General features: G+C 41.9%; 2 protein-coding genes across 2 annotated transcripts in view; both read right to left on the bottom strand.

The window, feature by feature from the left end:
• maml2 (mastermind like transcriptional coactivator 2) overlaps positions 1 to 22,996 on the bottom strand; it is a 34,600-nt gene extending 11,604 nt beyond the window's left edge. The window contains exon 1 of the mRNA XM_076100505.1: positions 21,688 to 22,996. Within this exon, the coding sequence (XP_075956620.1) occupies positions 21,688 to 22,098 (411 nt within the window). The 5' untranslated portion in view covers positions 22,099 to 22,996. The remainder of the gene's footprint in view (positions 1 to 21,687) is intronic.
• Positions 22,997 to 24,792: 1,796 nt separating this feature from the next.
• Positions 24,793 to 27,969, bottom strand: part of gab2 (GRB2-associated binding protein 2) — a 33,800-nt gene continuing 30,623 nt past the window's right edge. The window contains exon 10 of the mRNA XM_076100939.1: positions 24,793 to 27,862. Within this exon, the coding sequence (XP_075957054.1) occupies positions 27,719 to 27,862 (144 nt within the window). The 3' untranslated portion in view covers positions 24,793 to 27,718. The remainder of the gene's footprint in view (positions 27,863 to 27,969) is intronic.

Below are 27,969 nucleotides of genomic sequence, written 5' to 3'. Positions count from 1 at the left end.
CTTTGCCTATAGCACATATTTATGTATGTATTTAAATAACATTAGGCTTTAGTGTATCAAAATTTAAGTGGAAAATGCAATGCTGGCAAAAGAAAAGCAACTACAATTTTGAAGTTACATTATACTTCTTCACAAAAGTAAACTTCAGTAGAAAAGTTCTTAGCAAGAGAGAGAGAAATCTTGTCAGATGATGTAATGACTGGCTGTATGATGCAAAGTTAATACAGAGACCATTTTAACTTGGAGCTGTTCCATAAGTTCATCCACAGTAGGTCTCATTCACAAGCTCCCTTCTGCCATCTTCACCGAAATCCAGACTATTAAACATTGTGTCTCTATAGACTACAGGACATCTGTTTTTCTCCAAATGCAGATGAAAACAGGCCCTCTAGTGTGTGCAGCTCAGGCACACTTTCTCTCGTTCCAGAGGGCTCTTTCTGGAGAAGACAGACAAGCAGTACTCCTCGTGGTTCGAGGCACTGTCTGAGAAAACACATCATGAATAATGGAAAGGACTGTGGATGCGTTGCAAAAAGCCATTGTGAGACAGCCTGGGTTGCCTCACTACTGCATCTGTGCCATTTAAAAATGGACTCCAGTCAAGAGCGGTTTCTTAGATCAAATTCAAAACCGAAGCTTCTCAAAGAACTGCAGTCGAGTTTCACTCGTGAGAGTGTCCTTCATTTATGTAAAAAAAGCTCAAACACACTTTTCCCATTTCCATCAAAAGAAAGGACCATCCTGTTCACTCAGCACTCAGAAGCAGTGGCCTCCTAGCTGGCCTGAAATCCTCATGACAGATCTCCATGTGATCTGAAAATAGATTTTTTTTGATTAACATTTAATGAGCTTTAGAAGCTCTGAATCACTTTTGAAAGTGACTCCTGCTGCACGAGAGGCTCAAACATATGTATTATATACCGATCATCTTAGAGATGAAAGAACAACTGCTTACATCCATTTTCTGTGTTTGCAAAATGTAATTCACACACTGTCAACATCTGGATTAGCAGCAAGCAGAGTGTTCATTTGAGGATTTTTATTATTGCAAAAGTTAAGGCCAACAGCTGAATGTGCTTTCTAGTTAGAAAATGTCTCACAGCTCCAGTAAATAGAAAAAAACACAGCATACACAGTGGTACCTGGTGTAACTTTTTGTGGAACCCATCCAAACTACGTGCTTTAATTGAACTAGTTGCAATTACCCAGAACATCATTTTAGCGAATCACAAATGGATTTCAGTTTTGAGCATTACATTGTCGATGCTGCTTATTGATACCCTTTGACTGTAGCAGTGAGGAACCCGACCTTGGCCATGTCAGAGGAGGCTATCTATTCCTGGGAGCTGGAGGGCTGGTAGCCCGCGTGTCAAGCTGAGCAGTGTGGTGATGCTGAGCGCTGTGGATGGGGCTCCGGGTGAGCCGTCGCAGGGACGCAACACCAAGCCTCCTGGTACCATCTGTCAGTCCAGTGGCACAGCCCCTCAGAGCCCCGCATGCTTGAAGGGTATAAGGTTTAGGAGTGTTCGAAGGTTTTGTGTTTGAGCATGAGAGCGTGGCTCAACAAAAGATAGAGCTTGCCAGCCTTTAATCTATTCACCAGAGCCCTGAAACATGTTGCAATCCGCTCCTGTGAGAGTTAGAAACCGCCCTCTCGGCATTTGACATGGAAAAAACAGTCCCAAAATAAAAGGAATAAATACGACTATTGTGTTCCTAGGGAGACATAATATTTATGCGGTTCTGCAGGTTGCATACTGTTGCAAGAGGGGATTTCAGCTTGGTTATTGCCAGATAAGAAACAAGAGCCCTCAGACCTGTGCCAATGTCATACAAAATTCAGCTATCTGCTTGCAGAATGCTGAGAAAGTGTGGAGGGCTCTTTTTAATTATAGGGTTTGCTCGCGGCCTAAAGCTGTAAGCTATTATATTATATCCAGAGAAATTAAATAAATCATCCTGGATAGCTTGAAAAATTGAATTATTTAAAACGAAGGTAAGGAAGCTGATCCTGCTGTGATATAGTATGTACATTCACAAGGCAATTTATAGTTTCAGTGAAACGAGGTCAGAGCGGGCTGCTTTATCTTTCCTGTAACCGGTTCTCTTTTTTTTCTTCTTTTGTTTGTTACCGAGTCATGGCTCGTTTTTTATTCAGCACATTTCAGGTAACCGCAAGGTGTGCACAAAGCATTTGACACGATGATACAACAACAAAGTTACAGAATTACCATGATTAGTTGATGCCGACGGGAGAAAAATATTGACACAATACTGACAATTAAGCTTTTGGGCTTTAAGCCTCACAAAGACTTAATTGAAAGAAAATATTTGCATAGCACTAAGAATAGAGAAAATTATACAAGCAATTATAACTGAACTTATATCTAGAATAGAAGTACACTCGGATCGCAGATGTTAACTAAAGTGATTAAATGAATCATTTGTATTTGCGCCCCGTAATTCGAGTCCTCTCCCAAATTGAATTGGTTCCTTCTTGGCCCATGCCACACCCTTCCACCAAGTTTAATTAAAATGGGTTAAAGTGGTTATTTCATAATCCTGAGATCTATCGAAGCACGGTTTACACTGTACTAGACAAGAGCTGCCGCTTTGAAAGCTTGGCAGCTACTTTTATCATTAAATTAAAACACCTTTCAGTGTGTTTTGGTGGATAATTTAATAGCTGACAAAATTGGTGGACTTGATCTTTTTTTTTTTTTTACACATAGTAAGTTACAGAGATTTATTATTTTTCCCCAAACAGAACACTTGGAAACATCATATTCCAATAACAAAAGAAACACATTTCATCTGTTTCTATAGGGCATGTGCCATACGGTTGCACAGGGATGTGCGTATAGGTTCATGGTGTGCTTCCTTAATCAGGCTGGCGCGTGTTGGGACGAAGCAGCACACTGCAGAGGTGGGCTACTTTTGGCTCATCAGCACTTTGCATCCCCACACTTCCTGACACAGTTGTATTAGATTGAGGCTGCCCTCCAGAGAGCAGGCAGGAGAGAAGGATGAGCAGCAGCGGCAGCAGGAAAAAAAGAAAAGAGAGAGAGAGAAAGAGAGAGAGAGGGAGCTTTGTGGCAGCCTCTGGGAAATGGGAAGAGATGATAAGAGCTCCTTTGAAGAGAAATCATCCATTATGTTTACTGAAGGCCATTTTTTTTTTTTAACAGTTAATGTAGCTCAGCTCCAACATTCCATGGAGGAACTTGCTATTTTAGTAAGAGGCAGCTTGCACACAAAACAATCCTGTTGGAGACACTTCCCATTCAAATATCGGCTCTCCATTAATCCAAACGCAGAGATTAAAAGCCAGCATTCCAATCACTTCTTGCTTTGCCATGTCTTTTGTTCAAAATCAAGCAGACGAGTTTAATATGATATCTCCGGGGCTAAAGGAGGCTGCTCGAAAAATATGTGGGGGCCCCTCAACAAAAAAGTGACACGCAATGGCGGTACCTCTGCAGTCACCGCACACCCATTACAAAGATGAGAATCCTGAAGTGAGAGCACGTGGACAAGGTATGTAAAGCGGAGTCATTAGTCAAGTGGATTTTTAACACAAATGTATTCCATCCAATTATTCTTGACCTGCTCAGGTAGGTTGAATGGCCAATTAATTGCACATAATATGTATCGAGTATATTCTGGTGTCAGGGAGAGTTCAAGAGCTGTGGTTCCTGGCAGTCAGATTCCCAGGATGGCAGTGAAGCAGTGAAGTGATCCTGGGAACAAATATGGTGTGTGTGTGTGTGTGTGTGTGGGAGGGGGCAGGCAGGCAGGCAGACTCTGCCAAGGCATCACCGCAGCACCAGTGAGGCCACGCCACTGCAAGACGTACCACAGGTCACCAACATCGCAGTGACAAGCCGTCACATCACATCACCCATGGCCATGTGGCTCACAGAGCTCCTGACGCCGCTGTCGCCTCTCATCTACATGTCATTCTTAACCACAGAGACATTTACTGAGGAGGACTGAGGGCTCCCACACTCAGGAGCAATCCCATGCAGCACGCATTCACTGTAGCTTCCAGAGTAAAAGGGATCCTTTCGATAAATGATTTAATGTGGGAAACGACAGGATGTGTTCAAATTCACTGGCCACTGAGCAAATTTCATATAACTGCCACATCCTGATCTCGAGCCACAGCATATTGTTTCCTATTAAAAAGACCGCCTCCGTCTTCACCTAGCCATTGTAAGAGAGAGAAAGGCGATGGACAGGAAGATGTCCCGCCATTTAACAAGCGCAGAGCTAGTCACGGATACATCTCATGCCTTCCAACTGCACATATAGGCTAAGCTGCTATTGTAGGGTCTAATTTAGTGGTAACACATGCTTAAACACCATGTGGGCTGGAAACACCCTCGATCAGCTCTTAACTATTCCCATCCACATCTGAAATGCTGAATGCTGCGCACCAAAAATGAAAGGACACGATGCATCTGGCATGATGACATGCTTCTTGAAAATTTGGTATACCGTCTGTGCGCTGTGTCCACTAAAATGTCAGAGGCACGAGCTAAACTATTTTCAGGCTGGGAAACCTGAGGGTGTGGGAAGTTTAACAAATCGGAACATTAAAAAGATGCTAAACAGCAAAGGCTTAAGGATAAGAAATTGACAATCCCTGCAGACACCAGAGGTCACTGTGGGTATGACAAAATGAAACTAAATCCTCAAGTTAACAATCCTAGATGTTGGGAATAGTTATTCATTACATTAGAGAAGGTACACTAGGATAATACCAGCACTGAATCATGGGTCTTTAGGCAGCCTGGAGCTACAGGACATTGATTAACGCATTAGGTTCCAGTTTTTTTTTTTTTTTTTTGTCTTCATCACATTACACAAACATGTAACAAGTACAGAGGTGAAACTAATAGGCTACATAAGACAGTAGAACAATCTGATTTTGGCTTCTCTGGAAACAAATCCCTTGTTAATAAACAGGTCTGAAGCTCTCCGGAAATGTTTGTACCCTTAAAAAAGTCATTGCCGTCCAACCACAAGTACCTTTTTCCCAGCAACCATCAAACACAAGGCCTGCCTCCGGTCATGCCACAGGAAAAGGCCCATAAGCAGGGAACAAGTTCCCTTCCTGTTTTCAAAGACGATTCCTATGGCATGCAGAGCCGTTTCCTGCTCGCTAGGCTCATTTCACCATCTCAAACATCTGGCTGCTCTTCAGCATGCAGCTGCAGCGCGGTGAGAGCCAACAGTGCCACTGCCGAGTTGAGCAACACAGTCCTGAGCCATTCCAGTCATAACTCTGGCCACTAGAAAGAGAAAAAACATCAACTAGCTGTACTAGCTAATGCGAAGCGTCCAACTAGTGTGCATTATTTAGCATCTGCAGAAACTATTGAGGAGATTATCTTTAACCGCTCCCTATTCACGCGCTGTTTTATCACTCGGTTATTTCAATGAAGAATTCCTTGATGCCCCATTTCAAGCACAGCGCCTGCAGTTCCAAATCAGGAAACAATATGCGTCAATGTCTGATGTGATTGCAGCAAAGTGCTCTTTAGCAGCATTGCTGTGGCGATTTCCCAGTGAAACAAGGATCCATTTTATATCCCGTGGGAAACCTGGGCTGAGTGGTTAATGCTGCTTCACTCAGCCAGGTCTTGATAAGCCTCATGCTTTTAGAGGGGGGGGGGGAAACACATTTAGTGTTTTAAACCGCTTCAATGGAGAAAGCTTGGAAAAATCCACTAGTTGAAAAGGGGATACTTGTTGAGTTTTGTCATCTCTCTCAGCTTTCACTTAAATTACACACACACACGCATTAGACAGGCGAGCAGTCACAGTAATCTGCACTCATGCGCTGAAAGAACCCTCCGCTAGTTGGGTTTGGAAAGGGACTGCTGCAGCTAGAAAGTGAGAAGAAAAAATAAATGAGTGGGAAGCTTTGTTTGACTCCCACTCCTATCAGTGCTGACATTCCAAATAAGGTCTGTGAAGACCGGTGCTGGCAGAGACGGACACAGAAAACACTGCAGAGCTCTCACAGACTCCAACCCAGGAAAAAGTGTGTGTGGTGGTGGGGGTGGTGGAGCATTGGGGATCATGGTGCAGAAAATATGTGACCTCTAAAAATGTATCATCAGCCTGACATTTCCCAGAAGGAGAAAAACAACACATCACATGATATGTTAGATATTAGTAAGATATCATCCATGAAAAAACAAACAATTCAGTTAAATTCAAAACTGTTGGCCTTGATTGTGGAGAGCTGTGGCCTAAAAAACAACTGGTCGTCATACTGTTGAAACTGGCAAAGTCTTTGGATCAAGTTTGACCTCCACAAAAACATGAAACCTTTAGGAATCATCGCAGAGAGCAGTTGATGAATAGCTGCACGAGATAACTTTGCACACTGCTGGCCAAATATTGGTATGAGGTAATATTTGAAATGATTCTTTTGGTTTGACTCATACAGTCTGCTACCTGCATATGTTGAGTTCATTTTTACAACCATATTTACAAAAGAATAGCAGCAGGACGCCGTTTAACAAACGAGCTCTGATAAACCCACTTTACGCTTCGTTGCCAGCACCAAGCAGACAAACAGAGTCGACTAGTTTTCCGTGGAGGTGGAGACCAAAACAGAGCTAAAAGTAAAGTGAATATTGGACTTAAAATTCTGGAATGACTCCAAATGGAGGCTAATATTTCAAGTGAATGTGTAAGAAGACAACTGCTGGTTAACACATTAGTCACTTGGTGATAATATGGCAAGACTTTGTCAGTTTTGCCCCCTAGTGGTCAAAGATATATTGTACAGCTTTAAGTTTTGGTTTGTCACTTCCTGTGCACAGACAGATACCATTAAAGGCAAAAGTGTCTTTTCTATTGGTGCCCCAATTAGAAATTTGGGCTGACAAGGGCAGCTTTCATTTAAAAAAGGTAAAATGTGTATTCTCCTGCACATGAAGAATTAAAAAAAAAAGACATTTAATTCCAAGGGTTGCCTTAATTAAGTTGCCATCCCATTGAGCCCTGCAGATACTTAGCTCATCACTGTCTGGGCAAGCGGTGGCTCACACAGTGGCAGGGAGAGTTGAAGGTTGCAGCAGCCTATGTCTCCGAGCAAGTTTCTACCTGCAGCCAGCTCTTGTGTTTATTTAAGTGGGCCTTGTGACTCAACGCTTTAGGACTTTTTACATGTGGCAGCTGGTGAGAGAGAGACACAGCTCTCAGGTAATCTGTCCAAGTGGAAAAAAACAACTTTCCCATGATGTTGTTCATTGTCATTCATTCAAAGTTGAGGGAAACACTAAGCAGCCATTGTGATTGCAACCCGATTAAGAGGATTTGTGCTGATAAAGACACTTATGGAAATAAATGATCCCCTAAGCATCCCATCTCATCCAAAAAATAGTCCATAGCAATTAAAAAGCAGGTCCACTGTACCTACAGTGGCATTTAGTCAAGTAAACATCTAGTGCGTTGCTTGGAAATAGTCTTGATGGTCAACATGTCAGTGTTCAGCCACTGACTAATACAAACTCTTCATAATTCAATTTGAAAAAAAACTATTTGCTGCTACTACCTCAACGGAGTTCCACCAGGAACAACTTGGTAAACTCGTAATAAATACTTAAGTCCCTTGTATGTATGCTTGGTATGACAACTTAATTGATAGTGAACGTTTAAAACACAGCAAAGAAAACTGCAAAGACGAGACATTCACATCCATGTGGCTATCGTCAGAGCAACTGCTAAAGAGGGAAGCACAGATTCCAGTCATGCTCCCTCTGCCCGGTCTGTAGAACAACAATAAGCTAACCGGACAGAGGCTGTCGGGAAAGATAAACTGGCAGACTGCATTGATGGTACAAGTTGGAGAAATTGGATTGGGAAGTGGAAATACAAGGTAATCCATCTCTCACTTCCGGTGTACAAGTTGCCCGGCAAACATAATGTCGTCACCAGAGGCTGAGCAAATCTGAACATTATGTACATTAACAAGTTATTGCGTATTATTTAAGTATACAATGCAGCATTGTATGGGTTACCTCAGTATGCTTCTAACAAAAAGAAATATCTACCTTTAGTGTCAATGTGAGGGTTTTGGGATTATTGCATTATACATAATGCTGCCGTCACATTAAATTACACCCTATTAGGTCAAGGTTGCGTATATGAAACTATATGCATTTCCATCTCAGCAAATGATGATATTTGGTCTAGGTGGAAGAGATTATCCTGCTTGCTTGTGTGGATTTCACATCTCAACTGGCAAAGCGTCTCTTCACTGACTAGACAGCTGTTTTTTTTCCCCCCCTCGCTTTAACTACTTCAGGCAAAACAGATGAGCTCGGTGATTCAAACTCAGCCAAGGCAGCATAATAGCGGGGAAAAGTCCCTCTCACCAAGGGAATTAATTCACTGGGAATGACAAGGACAAACACTGATAAACATTAGGTGTCAGTATTTCAGTCGGTGCTTTGAAAGGTTGTTCTGGTATGAAGAGTATTTGGCTAAATACATTAAAATTTTGTATATTCTCTAGGTCAGTGTCCCATTTAAATAAACATTTAAAAAGACCACTTGTTCCAGTATAAATAAATAATTATAAAAAAATAAATCTTTGGTGAACAAATACTGTATCGCCGGTCATTTCACTGAAACAAGGACAAACGTGTTACGACACCACGCTTATTATCAGGGCAGGGCAAGATGTAGCACTGCAGTGTGAGTCAAACCAGTGGCACCGATCTACAAGACAGAAAAGTGCAGTTCTAACACTCGCCTGGAAGCGGTGCATGTTTAAAAAAACAACACTGTTTGCAGGTAAGGGGCAACATCATGAATGAAAGCTGGATACGGTGCTTTCACTCAGCCTTGCTGCCAATTTGTCCCCAGTGGCTTACCCTGGCTCTGCAACACAAAAGTCCCCCCGCGGTCCAAAAATTAAAAAACTGTTGACAGGACACCTTTAACTGAGCAAGGCCAATTATTATGAAGGTTGTATATTTGCACAACTTTGTCCAAACCGCTACTGCTATTCCTTTCCTTCCTACACTCCCAAGCGCTCCCTCCTTGAGGAGAATGTGCAGCCTGCTAAATGCAAGTGAGTTTACAAGCCAGTTCCGTGAGATGGTTAGCGACTAACATTTTTAAAAAAGAAAAATGTAAAAGCATATTTTGTCCAGACCTCCTATAAGCACTTGCATGTTCATGTTTGATTTTTTTTTTAATAAAATAATTAAATTAGATTTCATGATAAATATTCAAATACCTATTTAGTGCTAAGTCAACATTCTGACAACCAGTAAGATATCTCATTCAATATCTTTCATTGTTACAGGACACTGTGTACAGAAAATATTCTACAGCACATGAGAGAAACTCATTTTGCTCTTCAAGGACACCCCCCCCCCCCCTCCTAACTACCTAAGCAATCTGTCAAGTGAAGTGAACAAGGACTTGACCGTTAGGAAACCGAGTGGGCTTCGATTAATGTATCACATTTGACCATGCCTGTGTGTAGCCGGACCACAGAACAGCGTAGGTTATGGCATAAAAAGGCTGGCTTTGTTGCCGGATGTGGGAAAAACATCCAATAGACTCTAAAAAAAGCACAGGAAGGAAACTGGGGGTGGGGTGGCAGTGAGTAGCAATGGGGGTGTGGTGGTGGAGAGTGGGAGTGAGAAAGGAATGTTCTCTTCGCTTGCTTTCTCCCTCTTGTTATCATGCATACTCACACATAATAACCCCACTTTCTCACTAACCGCTATGAGAAGAATGCAGCATCACCGATTTTCTCTGCAAGCAGAGGCGCAGGAGAGTGCAGCTTTTACTTGCTTAATGATCGTTTGCCGTCAATTCTAAATAACAAGTCGGCCCAAATAAATTGAAAGGGGCCCTATTACAGGGAACATTCCCTCTATCTGTGTACTTACAGCGGGCGATTCAATCTTTTTTTAGGTATCTCAGCTGACACAGTGAGCAATTGATTGATTGGAGAAGAGTTAAATAATTCATTGATTTAGAATTGTATTAATCATTGGGAGGCACCATTTCCCCTGGCACATAGCTCCCCTCCTTGTGCCAGATATAGTCCGATATGGTGCGAGTTTGTTTTAAGGGTCCACTTAGCAAGCATACCTTTAATCAAAATCCACCAGCAGACTACACATATGATCTGGTCTTGCCTTAACTTTGCTACATTTGGGTGTTATATTCTAAATGCTTATTCAAAATATGATGCCCTGTTTGGATTTAGTCCACAAGGCCGCTTAAAGCAGCTCCAGTGTAGTTATAGGATTCACCTCCTTTAATTGCTTTAAGACTGATTTTCATCTTCTGGAAGCAAAAGTTACCACTTGACTTTAGCAGATGGATTAAATATACAATTGTACTTTTTGAGAGTGGAGATTTTTTTTTCTTTTTTAAGTAAAAGGGGCAAAAACTACAATTAAAGAGAATTAGGAACACTTAATATAACACAGTGAGAGCGTAAAGGTCTTTTACAGAGAGGAAGAAGGTGAATATGAAAGCCCTTATACGGAGATAGTAGGAATCACCTCCCTGAACTTCCCTTTATCAATATGCTTATTTCCCTTGAAGCTTAAAATACACTTAATAACCATAGAAAAACAAGTACCCTGTTATGTAATCCAGTAGAACACCACAGTGCCTGATACTTAAACTTCAGGATCACAGTCTCCCGAGCTGCCACAAATGTTAGGCAAATCACACAGCATGAAGTCAAGATGATGGTTACAGCTATGTTTACACTACTTAAACAATTTGGCTGGCTGTTAAGGAAAACCTTGAACTAAAACTCAGAAGGCAAACATGTTCCGTCGTTCATCATCCAGGCAAGATGCTGGTACTGTCTGCTACACAGATCTCAGTGTGAGACTCCATGTTTCTGCTCATTACCCCTTCACGTAATCCTTTCACGGGGTAGGAGAACAGAATTCTCCCACTTGTCATGCAAAGATAACATAGCGTTGACATTGTTAAACATTATGCACGCTTCATCAAATTTTTTTAATCAGCCGTTAGCCTCATTTGAATAAAAGGGAGACTGCTGTTGACGGCCATCAACCAATCCTGCACTATGACATCTGCAGGTAAAAATGAATGCAGAAATTGCCTTTAACTAATGTACAAATAGCTGTTATCTGATAACTGCAGCCATATTATTAGGATCAAAACAGAATGATCTAATCAGTAAGCAGATAGCTCTCCAATATATGCAGGAATAAATAGAGGCTGAAATTGGTCTAAAATATCCAGCAAACCATGCAGTCCCTCTGTCACTATACAGGCCTGCTTCCTGCTAAATCCACGCTGTAGATGATTCGACAGGGCAGATGAAGACCAGAGATCGTCCCCGGGTTTCACTTCCCGTGTTGCTGTGGATTCAACAGCAGTGTCTGTGTACCTCTAGGTAAGGTGGGGAGAGAGAGAGAGAGAGAGAGAGAGAGCAGGCGCCATGAGCATAACTCAGCACTGTGACACCTCACCACAGCAGAGCACTAACACAAACATTCCAGCTGCCAGTTCACAGCCTTATTGGCAAAGCCGAGGCAAAAAAACAAGACCATCTATGTTCCTCCCCTAGACCCGGATCTAATGCTCTAGACAGGCTGGTCTAGCAGTCTGAAACATTTGATCTAGGATTTGATAGCTGTGGGATTTTGAAGGCTGATACCAATACTTATATTTTTTGGGCAGCAGCTATTTTGTTAATTCATATCAGACAATGTTAAAGCCCCAAAATGGCAAAGCTGTAAAAGTTCCCTGAGCTTTTCACTCAGAAGGGTGGGGCAGCCTCTGAAATTGCAACCATTAAGAGGAAATTCCAGTTTATTCCAGTTATAATAATATGTCTTATAACAAATTGGCTTTAGTATTGTTGTACTGATCTGGGATCACAGAAACCTTGTTACAACAAGCCCGACGAGCCAAAAATCGAGCGGTCAATTGATCAGACATTTGGAGGTACAGCCAAAAGTGAACGCACCCCTATTGTTGTTATAAATCCCTTGTTGCACTGGAAGGCTGCCTGAAGCGAGTATGGGAGGTCACAGTTATATTGTGATGGATGTTTACAACTGACAGTTTGGGTAACAAAGTCTTCCTTTGTTTTCTCCTCTGAATAAAGTCTGTCAGTCTGATGTCTGAACACTCGGATTTCTTTCCCAGTCTGACTCCTTTTTTTTTAAGCAATGTTCAACCTTCTCAGATATCAGCAATTATCTCGGAGACTACAATATTTTAAAAAACAACAGTAGAAGCAATGACCAAAACTATGAAAATAACATCGTAGATGTAAAAAAAAGAAAAAAAAAGGAAAAATCCTTTTCCACAAGGCAGGGCGAGGCACGACACTCCTGGAGGAAATCCCACACTGCACAGCTATGATTTAACGAGGCAGCTGTCTAAAAAGAATCTCCATCAAGCTGGCGATACTGAAATAATCTAATATTGAAAAAAAACTCCAACATAAAGCACAGTGTGTTGGTTCGATTCCAATTCAAAATGCTCACGTTAGAAGATAGGACAGCGTTCAACGTTGCCACATGTCGTTATTGTCACTGCTGAGGCAGAGAAAAGGTGTATGCATATTAAACACTCTTTCTTCAGAGGAAAAAGAAGATGAAGAAAAAGGAGATGTCAAGGACTAGAGACAGAGAAAACTGGAACAATGTTTACTTGAGCTGAATTTTTCTATTAGTTCCTGACATTCATTTCTAAAACAATGTCAGCAGCATTGTTTCAGACGTGCAAACATTGTGCGTCAACAGCGTTAGTGACTTTCGCCCCTCATATATTTCACATCTATAATATTCCCCCGAGGACAACTGCAGCAAGGAACCGAACATTACCGCTATGCAAATGGAGTTGAACTATGACTTGGACCCCAGAGCACAGGAGCGGGAGGGAGAGGAGAGAAGAAAAAGTGAATGCTTGTGCATCTATTCAGCACTCCGCGACTCTGGAGCCTGGGAACTTCAGCAGCTTGGCCAGGCTCTGAGAAATATCCTGAGCTGTAATGTAAACATGTCTGAACTCTGATATAGCATGGCCCTCCCCTCCCCACTTCCAGTTTAACCCGGAATTCTGTGCAAAGGGGTTTGCCAGTGACATCAGGAGCCCACTTTCTCATTTCCTGAGCGGGGTAATGACCCTGGGGAGAACAGGCTGTTTGAAGTCCCGCAAAGAAAGCCGCCTTTGCTCTGAACCCAATTGTTCCTCAGCAGAGGAGTCGAGATGGCTGCTCACATTTGGCTTGGAATGGTTTCGTCTGATAAAACAAATCTTGTTGTGAACCCGTAAAAGCCAGGCTGGAGCAAAGAATTACAGCAAGGTGAAGACATTATGTTAACGTGGCAACACATCCCCCACACCCAGCTCTCTGATATTCACATCTGTTTACAACCAGACGAGGAAACTCCGACATATCAGGTAACTGATGGTGAGATAAGTGTGAGAACGGTTATAGATAAGGTCTTGTTTATCCAGGCATCACACAACAGTCGGCTCTAAAACAAAACCTTCATCGCTGTCAAGTTGGTGCACAAACTGAATGTCGAATATATGAATACCGCTTTTCTTTCTTTCATTTTGCATGCAACTTATCCCCTCAATTCACCTTGCATGCACTGCACATAAAATACACCTGAACATGCTTGTTCCCACAGGGTTCCAGTTTCAGCACAGGGTAGCAAAGCACTTGCAGAAAGACACTCCAAGGCACTACCCTACACCCCCCCTCCTTTTTTTCTTTCTTTTTCCCCCTCACACACACACACACACACACAGAAAATCCTGCCCTCCCTCCAATTAAGTCAAGCAGGAAAAACCTGACAAACCTCAAAGAGCTCTCTCAGCAGAAGAAATCGCATCAGGCATGAATGGCTACCTCTACAAGGCCCCTCTGAAGACATAGATGTACATAAACACGGGCCTTTCTTGTTAAGTGGTTGCCCCCGAGCTTCACATATATTTTATGTCTAAATTCCAGATGATGAAAAGCCATAAAAAACAAAAACAAAAAAAAAACATGTTTCCTCAGTCAAATGGATTAAATAGCTGCGACGGAGCACTAATATATTAGTCCTCCAAAAGATTCCCCGTTGACTTCGGTGGCGCAGATGAGAGTTTGTGTCTCGAGGTCCACATAATGCTTGAAATTCAAACAAAGTGCCCGGCGACAACGGGAAGCATGCTGAAAGCACAAATCAACAACAAAGGGATACAGTGGGGACTCTCTAATCCAAACCTCTTGGGAATGGAGGTATTTCAACCCAGTGAAATGCTCACTTGGATGAAACACTGAATAGTGGGGCAATTCATATTCAGAACATGAAACTAGTATCCACGCACAGTCACAAGAGTCTATTGCGCAGTCTAATTTGCAGTTGGAGGATCGGCAAGGAAATTTAAACAATTGTGCAGCCTCTTTGGAACTCATTTTCATTTTAGGTGAGTGTGTTAGATAGCAGGTTAACGTATTAAATAAATACCATAATCACCTGAAACTAAGAATTGGTGCGTTTTTGTTAGCTTAGAATGACGATAGTGATGATTTACATCTATAGAGAGCGGGTTGCCTCTTGCGGAGGGGGATTCAGTTGGTTGCAATCTGCAAAATTAAAAATTAAACTAAACAGTCAGTGATACAAAATGCCAGAAAGTACCTAAAAATGTCCATCACAGAGACCACGTCCTAAAACTGTTGCTTGATAAATGACTTAAACAGTTATCAGAATTGATAGAGATAATTGTTCTATTGATCGACTATGTGATAAATCGATAAATTGCTTCAGCACCAGACGCATCACATTATACATGCTCTTTTAATCATGTGAGAATAAACAATGCCAAACTCATATTCATGACCCGTTATGCTTTACTGCCCTGGGTGTAAATTAGCAGAGTGGACAGAAAAACAACACAACCTGCACCACCGGGGAGGAGATGTTGCAAGGTTGATGCTGATCATGTATTTTCTGCAATGTTTAACGCTGTGTCTGAAGGTAAAGTGGTTACCTTGCAAGCTCTGCTAGAGGCCACGGACCAAAGCCAAGGACTTCAACCAGACGTCTATGGAGGAAAGGCTTTTAACCCGGGACGGGCAGCAGTTCCAGCACCACTACAGGCTAAATTTACCCTAAAGACTGGGCTGTTATATACCTCATACAGCAGCAGAGCAGACCTGGCCCACCTGGACTCTCTGAGCATGTACACACTTATATTGTATCAGCCCTTGAAGACTGAGGATGAGATGGGTCTGCTACATGATTTTGGCAGCCCTCTTCAAAGACAGATACAGCCTTCCCATAGGCTGCTGAATAAAACATAAGGCGTGTGCGGCAGGGTGGGTTCTGTGTGTGTGTGTGTGTGTGTGTGAAAGGGTGGTTGAGTGGGGGAGTGGGAATATATATATATATATATATATTTTTTTTTTAAAGACACCACTACTAGACATACTGTAGAACAGATGATCCATGAACGCCTTTGATTTGACACACATCCTCACTGCCCTGCTGGGTGTCTGGAAGCTGTCGTCTCCCCCCAATTCATATGTTTTTCTTTGTTTTCTTATTGTGTATTTTTTTTTATTCTACGCAGGTTTTTTATGGTAGCATGGAACTTGTTCACAAAATCTAAATTAGTCCAGAAAAAGAATGAAAGTATGCTCATTTCAGGAGGGGAAGGCGATGCAAATCTTGCCAGGTACAGAGATGTCCCAGATTCACAGAGCACCGTTTCTGCTGCTTCTGCACGACACCACATTTGCTGAGCCTGGTCTGTTTAAGACAAATTATACCGAATATACCTTTTGTTTTTCGACACAGAGAACATTAAATGTATCATCCAATCAGAATATGACAGTATTTTTACATGAAAAATATTACATTGCTTTCCTTTATCAGAATAGTCACAAAGTAGTGCAGTTCATACAAAAGGGAGTGAAGGAACCTTTATGCTTTTCAAGTTTTAATGAATTACTAAAACTGCATAATCAATAAATCCTTACTCCGCTTTACTGCCGCTCGGACATTTCACTGTTCTCCATCATTTACTGATATAACTTACACTAAGCTCATGAAAGCTTTTACTGTACATAATGTCTCATAGGTCTTTTCTGGGAAAATCCACTGGTGCACAGGAAGTGATGCATGTTTTCTGGCATTATACAACACTGTTTGGAACTGGGTTACCGTCGGCTGGACGGAAAAGGAAAAGAGAGCCAGTACGGCTGCTTAGCACAAAAGATGTCCTCAAAATGAAAAAACGATTGGACATCCACTTAAAGTTTCATTTTCGGACACCATCATACTCAGACTAATGATTTGTTGAAGGGCCTGACTTATGCCATCATGACACTGGATAATATGAAAAGCTGCAGTTTATAAGATTGTAAATTCAGTGTCCGTAATATCTTTAGTAAATGCAGTCATTAACTCAAAAGGGATTGAAAAATAAAGCTCCTCTGAGAAATGACAATCATCAGTGAACTTTGTTTTTGCGCCGCTTAAAAATCGGGTGTCCGGGTTGGCTACCAAAAGAGAAGCTTGTTGAGGCTGGTGCCCCGCTCTCCCTCGAGGACATAGCAATCACGACCACAGAATTGACGTGTTAGTTGTTTAGAACACGTGTGCTGATGTGATGATCATAAAACTATGTTTACTGGGGAATAGGGACATTCATTTCATGCACGATTTAGCCAAAAAGATGATACCGTCGCCATTAACCAAGTCAGAATCAACATACTGTCTAAACAAATGTCATCCAGAGGCAGCAATGTCCTGGAAACGGACAAGCGACAGCATTTTTTGCGTGATATTAACCTATACTACTTCCCCCTTCCTCAAAGACAAGCTGTGCTAGCGCAGATCTAGTTGGTGCTAAAAGTTTACGAACTGCCATCGGATAGGACTGTGGAATGTCCAGAACATAACGTTACATGGCCCTCACTTTTATTACACAAGTCAGTAAATCTGGCTGATGCATATCAGTTAAAGAGCCGCTGTCATGTCTCCCTGAGCAAAATGTAATGATGATCCCTGCAGTTGATGTGGTGTCAATCAGAAGACACAACACAGAGATGTGTGGAGGGAGAAGTCATAATCATATTCACCTATACGTTACTGCCTGGAATTAATCTGGAAATACTTGAACAAATGAATATAAAAAGAACTATTTAGTAGGCAAATGACTCCTAACTCCAATCACATGCCATAGTGTACTTTACTCATGTCAGAGGGGTGATGCATTTCTATCTACCCATTGTGTACAAATACTGAAAAGTCTATCAAGTTGGCGGCATTTGTATTAAGAAGTATAATATTGTTGCAGTATGTGAACTGTCAAAAACCCTTTTGACAAAAGTGCTTTTTGTCAAACTATCATAATAAGTATCGCACATCTGAAAACATCATGTAAACAGAGTATTGTGACATTTAATACTTTCTAATTTCATGTGTTTCGTGAACAAATTTAGGTGATAGGATATTTTAGATACATATTCCACACCTACAAAATGCACTACGCATAAGCAGAATTGGATTGGGGCTGTGTTTAAACTCTATCTTGGAATGAGCACTAATCCCAAATAGAAGGAGGAGATTAACAGATGGCTTTACTACAGTATATGAAGGCCTATCTTAATGTATTTTAATCAGAGCGCTATGAGCTGCACGACTCATCTCACAGCTACAGTCTGTACAATGGGACAAGCTTAATCACAACAGGCTTACAGAGTAGCCGTGCTGTCAATAAAACAGCACCCACGGCAACTCCAGTCCTCACTAAAGGAGACTTAAAGTAATTCAGCATCCAGGCCCACTGACGGCCAGCTACCCCTAAAAGAAAAGAAAACAACTTTAGCCTTCCCATGACAACATGGGAGTGATCTGTGGGATGAACATGGATCCCTACTTCATCCACGGGGCTGGGTAAAGCTGTGGGCTTCACTGTGGGTGGCCCCCATGGACCTGGGCTAATTGTTTCACATCTCAGCCGAGGCAGGCTGAGTTCAGACCACCGGCAGCTCTGATTCAGGCGGTTCAACAGCCAAACAGGGTATGCCAGGAAGCACTTACAGTGTCCAGCCCACCCCGCTCTCACACACACACACACACACACACACACACACACTCTTCATCCATCATACATGACCACCAGAGAGTAACAAGGCATTTCTTTTTTCCTCCATGCTATTTGAGCAAGCCGTCAGTCCACTGGTCTGATCCACCCGAATTAAGAGGTGCGAATATTCTGTTTCATGGTCATTGTTGGCTGAACAAAATCTACTTGAAATGCAAATACAAAGAGGGGTCACACACAAACTGTGCCTTACAGGAAGTGATGCATTTTTTGTCATGCAATTAAAGAAATTCAAATCATTAATTACTACTAAAATAAAAATTGTCATCCTGCACATTTGTCTTGAAGGACAAGGACATTCTGCACGACGCCATTGTACAGCGGTTTGCAACCTTTTTGGGTTTGTAACCGCTGCAAAAGATGCAATGTCAAACTGCGACCCATCGTCACCGTTCCATCGTCGAACGGTTCATCCAATTCATGCAAACAGTTATTTTCTTTCCTTGTTTTAATTGTAATCATTTCTAAAGTCCGGAGGATGGGAAGAGCAAAGAACAAGGGGACAGAAGGGTTAAATTGGGGTCGTTTATTCCGCTTTCCTCCCCTCTTAAAAATATTACAACCCATCAGATTTATCTTGCAAACCTTTTGTGGAGGTCCTGAACCCTTAGTTAGGAACATCTGATCTGTCAACAACAGCACAACTGACCGCAGTTGCCAATTCTGACCTTTTGTACAGGATCCTGCAATTGTGCCAAACACACAAAGTTTGAAGATTATTTGGGCATTGTGCCTCTTCGGGGCAGCTCACAGTAGACGGTGACAGGAAACATAAGGAGAGAGGAGAGGATGACAAGGTTATTTGGCCAGATTTGAAGCGGGGACGCTGCGGTTAAGTGATTTCTGTTTTAGACCACGAGATGACCAGGATGCCTTTTAAAAAGAGCTGCCGCCATGCGGTAGACTGAGTTGCAAGTGGGCAAACACAACAGGCAAACACATCAGCATACAAAGCACTTTCCCTGCGAGCGTGTGCTGCTCGAGGCCTATAGTTCTCAGATCTGTCACTAGAACAAGACTGGGTAATAACAAAATCCTCCCAGTGCACATAGGACTGTTAATCACCAGGCATCCCTCGCCTACTGCTTTTTCAAGGCCTGTTTGACTTAAAGTAAACACGTGCAGGAAATGTATTCAGTGGCTCTAAACATTTATATGGGGGCCTTGTGGTTCAAACAGTTTCACGGCCGGCACATCTTTCAAGAAGGTGCTTAGTGAGCCATTTGTTAAAGGCATGATAATAGGGCATGACAATGCATGGCATGCAACATGCAGTGAGGCTGTATCATTGTAGTTTGTGTACTCATTGACAGGCGATGGAAGATGATGGCTGAATCTGATGAAACTTAACGTCTGTACATTGTAATACGGGGCTAATGTTTTGTAAGCTCCATCCTGACCCATTTTCTGTGCTGAATGTATTTACTGATACAGGTATGAAGGGAAAGATTGAAAAACTGTTTGTGGAAAAAAGAAGAAAAAAAACATAATCTATGAATCCATAAATATCCAAAGGCTTTGGACGAGTTCACGCGAACATTATGGAAAATCATTTTTCTGAGTCGTCGGATAAGTAAGCTCTCGTCTTTCTTCTTCTCCAATTTCATCTAAAAGAATATCCTTTGTTAATCTGGTCTCAATGAGCACCGTTGTTAAGTGCTGCTCACTCTGCACTCCCAGCCGGTCATAATCCATTGTGTTGTTTGCCCCTCGCTCGGTGTACATTTCCAGCGCAAATTCCAATGTGAACAGTCAATAACATGCACAGATGTGGCCATTGTAGAAACCTTACTCTTTAATTCAGAAGAATGCAGCAGGGTGAACTACAACTGCACCCCAGGAAGTATCTGAAGCACAAGTTGTACTCTTTTTATTGCCAGAGATTATATATTTCAAAAAAATTGCTTAAAGTATTTAGTTGCAAGTTTTTCTACAAATTATTTTGTTTGATTTGAACAAAGTCAAGAAATAACAGTATTTATCCTGGAAAGATGCCGTATAGATGCATTAAGGGGGATTTCTGCAATGGCTGCTGTTCTCCTTCGCCCCAATCATCACGAATTGTGAAAAACATTAACCTCAGGGTTGACAAAAACATGTACGCCAGGATCTCATTTCCTCCTCACCATCTTGCTGCACTCATCAGTTTTATGTAGAACACAGCTCCTCCAGAGTCAACATCAGTAAAAATGAAACAGCACATGATAATGATGTTCCCTGACCTCTTTTAGACAGTCAATATAATCCATGATGTTGTGTCTTGCCTCCCGTCATCATGTTCCACGGCTGCGCTGCACCTACCAGCATTAATACTAAATATGTGGAAAGCTAGGAAGCTAAACTGCGCTGCATATTAGCACCATAAATCATGGAAAATCTACTTTTCTTGTACGTGAAAAATCATGACGTGTAGAGGCTGTAACCTGCTCAATGCCTGCGATGACAATGAATGAGCTGACGGAACAATCATTGTTGCCCCTTTTATGGCTTCACTGGAAAAAAAATAATTTTTTACATTGTTTATTTTTCCATCCAGCAAATCTAGAGCGGGAACATCTGCGAGCTTTCACCCTTTTGACATCATATTGAAACGCTGCTTGGGAAATAATTCATAGTCTGGATGCTGAACTCCCACATGTCCAATGAAAGAAAACAACAAAATAAATCTCCCATCTCACTGGCTGGGCCCTTAACAGGAAGTCAGTCCTATCAGCACTAGCAGGCACACAGAACGCCCCGCAGTGTTTCACAGTCAAGTTACCCTACACTATGTCTTTTACACGGCTCTGTTGTTCAGGGAGAGAATATACCGAAACTATACTGTCCTTTATTCTCAATTCCCCCTTTCTCTGAAGACTCTCAAAATAAGGTCACACCGCTCCTTGATACAGGATCCCTCAGAAACAAACAAATAAACCCTGTTGTTAAGGAACACTTTGAGAAACCCCGTTCAATGGCAGGTGGCATCCTCTTGAGAATTCGGTAATTCACGTGACACAGAGCAAACTGACTTATCTGTACTGCACAATGAGAGAATAGCACATATTAAATGGGTTAAAAAAAGCCGCAGAAAGCATCTGCATCCCTCTGTTTGGATCAGCTGCACAGTAGAGAGATGCTGACATGGTTTGCCCTAAATGCAAAACATCCCCATGACCCCAAAACAATTTCCTCTGACTGGATTGCTTTGCAAAACCACCTTTGTGATCCTGCATCATCCCATCCACTTCGAGCCCCCCGCCCCCTTTAAATCAGCAAGACCAGGAACCAAGAGTTTATTACTCTTGTTTTAAGATGCTTGTAAGATCTCATGGTCTGAGTTTTACTGTCCTGTATGTTTGGGCAGAGCTTTACCGGTTTGCTTATCATCACAAGTAACAGCAATATAGTCAAAATCACTATGATAAACATATTCACCATGGTGTCAACCTCAAGCTTCCTCTTCCTCATCATCATTGTTGGTGGCAAATTATGAGCATTCATTATCACCACCATCAACAACAACTGGGTCTCTCCAAAACTCACCGCTATGCGCGTTGATATCTTCTGCTCGCCCTCGGCGCCCTTTAGCTCTCCGTTGGCCCTGCTGTACTCTGGAGGTTGCTGGTTCGATCCCCGGCCGCCCTTCGTCTTTCGGTTCCCAGGCCCTTGGTGGACTATGTTGAGCAGGTGAAGCGTGCTCTCGTGCTCCCGGTCCGAGCTCTCGGCCTGGCCCCTCTGGTAGCGGTTCTCGCAGGTGGAGTGGTGCCGCCTGCACAGCTCTATGCGGGCGCGCAAACGCTCCACGATGGCGCTGTGCAGCTGAGGTACCGCGGAGCCTCTGGAGGTGGCCACCACCGGCCCGTTGCCGACCCCAGCGGGCATGTTTCCTAAACCGACACCCAACATGGGTACGAATGCCCCTGCAGCAGACTGAGCAGGGGTCGCTTCTCCCATGCCCGCAGGTCCCCGACAAGTTTGTAGAGACTGAGGTCCACTGAGCTTATAATGGACCACAGCATGGAAGAAAACAAGACGTATGCACTCAGCTATGATCCCATGTGGAAAGAAAAATACTACACTGCACGCACGAAGTCACTTGAGAGAATTACGATGTAGCCTGTGATATTTGTTTAAAGACAAATTGCACAATTGTCTCGTCAAACTGATAGGAATGTTACAGCGATGGGGAAGATTAAAAGACACTTGCCTATAAAGTAAGATGGGGTCAGTATAAACTCGCACAATGGCTCCACAGAGGCATTCAAAAGTCCCAATGTTGCAGAACTGTATCGGTGATCGCTTCCTCGGGGGTGCGACTATGTCAGCTTTAAATTAAAACTGAAACGATTTACAAACACGAAAGGCTCGCGGATGCACGGCTGGAACGGATCCACTCTTGCTTAACGACTCGACCTCCGCTCGCGGATAAATTATATTCAATATGAATCTCCTTGGATGATTCAAAACCACAGCACGCACAACTTCAGCTCCATCGGTGGGAAGATCTCTGGTACAACGCCATCCTACTTTATCTCAAATGTGCCACACTTGTGAATTAGTCCGAAAAAAAAAGGAGCGAGCCCGCAAACTGTGAAATTCAAAGTGAGCGACTGGTCGCCAGAATGGGAGAATCGACCAACGCACGACATTCACGAAACTTCCAACACTCACGGCATTTTTTGTTTGGATTATAGTCCTCTCTCTCTCTCTCTCTCTCCGTCTTTCTCTTTCCACCCGGATAAGAAGGATCTGGTTGCAAATTACAAGTCAAAAAGCACGCAGCCGAAACGCGGGGGAGCCGTTGCACACACCGATTGAGATCCGTCTCACATAGTCCATTGACAATCGTTTGTCCGTGTGGTGCACCGAGGCAATAGCGGAACTACAATACACAGACCCTCATTGTATGAACATTCCTCCTTTGACTTGACACGCTCACGCGGACGTTGCGGGGTCCAAACGCACACTCTAGTGGAGTGAAGGCGGAACTGTCCTGCAAGGCACACTGGGGTCGTGACACCAGCGACGCGCGTGCAGGTGAAAAGTAGCTGATGAAGCAGAGGCAGATTTAGTGTTATGGTTACAAATATTTTATTGTGATGGTGTTTGAGATCCTCTTAATGGATATATTACCGTTTGTGGTGTGTTGGTTTATAGCTACAGCAGAAGGCACTTCACATGTTTTCTGATATGTCAAATATTAAGGAACTAGAATAAAACACATAACACAAACTCAGTTAGTTACACCAAACCTCCTATACAACTTTGGCCACTAATATTTATATATATATAAATAAATAAAAAAGAGAGGGCAGAATACAAACCAGCAAATTGCATCAACCAGGAAATTGTCATTCAGGGCCAGGGCAATAAGACTGCAAATATAAGCATTGTTAATGACAAGTTATGATAAAAACAAATATATATCAAGTTGCGGCTCAGTTGGACTTTCACTGGCACTGTCAGCATGCACGTTACATCACGGAACACAATATTCGTGCACACATACGGCACAAATATCAAAGCATACTTACATGTAACATCCTTTACAGGTGACTTTCAACCCAAACACATCGATCGAACTGTAATGAAGAAGCTGAGACACTTAACGAGCCAATGTACCAATTAACCCCTTAGGCTACTGACATGCTTGTCTACAAATAGGGTCCTTCATTTTCTGGAGTTCTGAAACTGGAGGCGGCTGCTGTGCCTGAAGTGAACTGCAAGCCATTACTTGTCAAGTACAGTTTGTGTTCATCAATACCTAAAAGCTGGAGAAAGTTAAGGTTACTTAGTGCCTTTCAAATTAAAATAGGGGTATTTATATGAAGTGGATTTAGTTGGTTTTGCATCCATTGTACTGCTGATTTAAGTGAAGGGTCATAGGTGGCTGCAGACATACCATCTACACTGTAGATGAAGACTTTGTACTGGATGCCAGCACACTAAGGTTCAGAACAACCAGGCAATCACACTGACATTCACAGAGACAGGATGCATGTGTTGGTGAAGCAGAAGGAAACTGAAGGCCCCAGAGGAAAACCACACAAACGTGAGAACATGCAAGGTCCACACGGAAAGAAGCAAAGAGGACAGTAAACCTGTGAAACACTGACTTACTTGGCTGCCCTTTAAAAAAGTAATAATCAATCAAACTGGCTCTCCTGCTTACTAAAGCAACCTGGCACTGACTAAAGCTCAGGTTTTAATTTACTCTTAGCCGTTGGGGTCACCCCCTTCGTCCTTTTAGTAGAGTCATAAAATTACCAATACCGTTTTCATGAACTCATTGAGATGACAATAGAAGTTGACAGGCTGCAGCAAATACTTAAGAACACATTCAATACACTATATTATAGCAGGACTCTTGCAGAACACTGCTGGTAAATAACTGGTAAAAATGTCAGTTAAAATTGTAGCAAGGCAAGATACAGTATATATATATATATATATATATATATATATATATATATATATATATATATATATATATATATATATATATATATATATATATATATATATATATATATATATATATACATACATACATACATACATACATACATACACACACACAGGCGGACACTGGCCAGTATCCATGATATTCCTATGAAAGGAAGGAGTAGAAATTATTTTTATTGCACATTTTATTTTTTAGCTGCCCCTCTTAGTCAGTTAGTCAATCTATCATTGGGGTCTTGGTTGACATTTCTAGCTGATTAGTCATTATTGTTTTGTTAAGGGGTGGATGACATTTTAGTCATTGGTCAATCATGAAGCACAATAACGTTCATTCAACAATCACACCAGTTAAACAGATCACAGAGAAACGCATTCTTATTTCTTTTATATCTTGCATGTGTTTGTAAATGTCTGGTAGGAAAACACCTCTCAATGTACAGGCATACATCCTGACTGAAACCTCTTATCTATCTCATCTATCTTTAGCAATGCCAATGGATGCAGCTGCTGTACAACACAACAGGGGGCAGCAGACTTCAACCTCTGTGCATTACAGCAACAATTCAGAACGCGTGGGAGAGATGAGAACACAGTGTTTTGGTTTATATTTAAAGAGGAACCGTAACGCCAAACTTTCACTTCTTGATTTATTCTATGTCCACAGTTTAAGTCAACCATAATACAGGAATAACAACAGTCTTGTATTCTTGTGTATCCCAAATGAACTGTACCACATTACCATCACACTGGCATCGTCTGTCATATTGCTTCACAAAATCAAGACAGTTTGCATACATCAATGTTAGTAGAGAGAAGGTTTTCCTTGTTTGATAGTTGTTGTTTTCTTTCCTTTTTACAATTATCAACTGCAAAATGCACAATAAATTAATAAATTAACACACAAGCAATCTGCAAATGTTTTACAGTAGTAGCAATAACAGTGGTTAAAAAAAATGATCTCTACTAGTACAGTACGTCAACCCAGTGACAGTCTGACAGTAGATTTGAGCAGTCTTTTCAATCTCGCCCAGTCAGGCTGTCATTTAACATACTACGACTCACAATCTACCACGACACGTACACAGCTCTTCTGCTTACAACGGGTATCTCTAGATAATAAATTACACATCCATTTCACTTCAGAGACTGACAGGGAGACAGGCTTTTCTTCAGTCTTTTCTTTCCTCTCTCACGCTTTGTGAATCACAGTTCACCCGAGAAGGGCTTTGCCAGTGCAACTCAAGCTGCCAGCCTCCCCATTTCATGTATAGATCATACAAATTCAATTTGGGAATAAAATAAAAAATAAAAAAAAGAATAAAATACACGCTGTAACAAACTTAGCTTAATTTAGCCTGACCCCGTCCTCATGAATATCACTTGCTTACATGTTTCAGTAAAAAATAATGATAAAAAGAATACAAAAAGCAGTAAAAATGGTAGAAAAACATTAAGAAGTAAATCCTAATGAAATAATCCATAATACCATCTAGCACTGCATGGCCACACGATTCATAGAAAGGTCAAATAGGTTTTCACCCTTTAGTGGTTCCAGCCCACAATGAAATACTGGACTTAAGTTGAACTAGAAACTGATCATTCAGTTGTCCCAAATACAATATGGCTCTCACTTGAATAATATTGTGAATAATTCAATTTCTCCAAGGCAAAATTGACAGTCAAAACTGAAATAGAAATATAAGGCAAATTAAACAAATGAAAGAGTTTAGGAAATTAAGAGAAACATTCTTTCCTAAACAATTTTTTAAGTGACTAGGATCACTGGCAAATCTTCATTGTGGCACGCTGCCTTTGCAAGAAAAGCACGTTACATTACTGCAGTGCACCTTTTTGTCTCAGACAAGTGCATCAAACAGTCAACAAGATGTGCTGCAAATACGTCATTCTATTAATAATTTACATACAGAAAACAATTACTCTTCAGAGACTGATAGCTGTAGTGTGTGGCGTATCAAAGACCGAAGACATACATCAGGAAAACATAAATATGCTATTCTCCTTCTACTTAGCTTGTGTTTATGGTTTTATTTATCTCTAGGGAGAGAGAAAGAGAGGATGAGGGAGGGGATATCTGAACTCCTTGGAAAGTACGCCTCCTGCTTTGTTTCTGCCTCCTCCAACTCAATCATTTTTTTGGTCAGTACACATTTCTGATGAAATGTATAAGAAGACTACCTGAAGTGAATTGCCCACTGAAGTCAAACCTACAAAGATACAAGATGCTTCTTCTTCTTCTTCATCTTCTTTTCGCCGGCCTTGCTCTCTTCATTCTGTACATTGAGACGTTCCTGACTTTGTACCTGCGTTGAAATAATTGGCCTGCCATCCAGCCCGACAGCTTTTAAATATGGTTTGGGCTCATACTTAATTGAAACAGCCATGTGCAGTCATCATTAGGGCTTCTGACACGGGCCTTTACGTAGTTGTAAGTCTGTGTTTTTTTTTTTTCTTCCCCCTCCTCTTACCAGACATGCACTGCTAAGCTGAAATGATTGCCCGCAGTGAAAATAATCTCTTCACTGCTTCTGCAAGGCTCAGCACAAATGATAGATTGAAGTGAAAAGAGAGAGTCTGCCTGCATGCCAAAATTGGAGTGCATCTTGGCATTCCTGAGACCAGTAAGCGTTCTCTTACAGTATATTAATATGGTTATCGACCAGCTAGCCTCTGCTGCCCCTTTAAATGGCAGCAATTGGGTAAATCACCTGCTAGATGCAAAATGTTTGACTGTTGCAGAGGGGGGGACAGCTTTGAGGAAACACCTAATTCATAAAGGATGGATTGATAAGTAAGGATGATATTTTCATACACATTATCAATTGTCCACAGACTGTTATAACAGTCTGCATGGAGAGAGCTTTGGCAGGATGCTTCACCTGTATATGGCCTGATATCCTGCATGTTAGCAGTGCATTGCAGTAAAAATCATCACAGAGAACAGGCATAGGATAGGTTATGGCTTTTTGTCCAAATAATTCAGTTTTAATCTAGCCCAACCAGTATTCATCGTGATGATAGACACATGATACTAGAGATGCTTGACTTAAGGTTGGTTGGACTTCAGGTCATTGTTTTGCACAGGCCAGTGTCAGGACTTGGCCCCCTTGGCAGGTTCAGTAGACTGCCGCACATCGGTCCACTCTTGCATTGTGCTTTGCAGTGCCTGGGTCTTCTCCTTGTCAACTTGCACGTAGTCCACCTTCTCATCCGAGGTCACGGAGGATGTAGATGGCTGCGGAATGATAAATAAGCAGGAGTGAGATTCTGGCCCGGGGCGAACTGCACTGCGGTAGAAATAAAAAAAAATGCAGAACAAATTGAGTCTACAAAATCATCTGC

The sequence above is a fragment of the Anarhichas minor genome, unplaced genomic scaffold (genome assembly GCF_050575085.1).
Source record: "Anarhichas minor isolate MPS153535 unplaced genomic scaffold, ASM5057508v1 ptg000026l, whole genome shotgun sequence".
In the NCBI taxonomy this organism is placed as follows: domain Eukaryota; kingdom Metazoa; phylum Chordata; class Actinopteri; order Perciformes; family Anarhichadidae; genus Anarhichas; species Anarhichas minor.
This window is presented reverse-complemented; position numbering and strand designations above follow the sequence as displayed.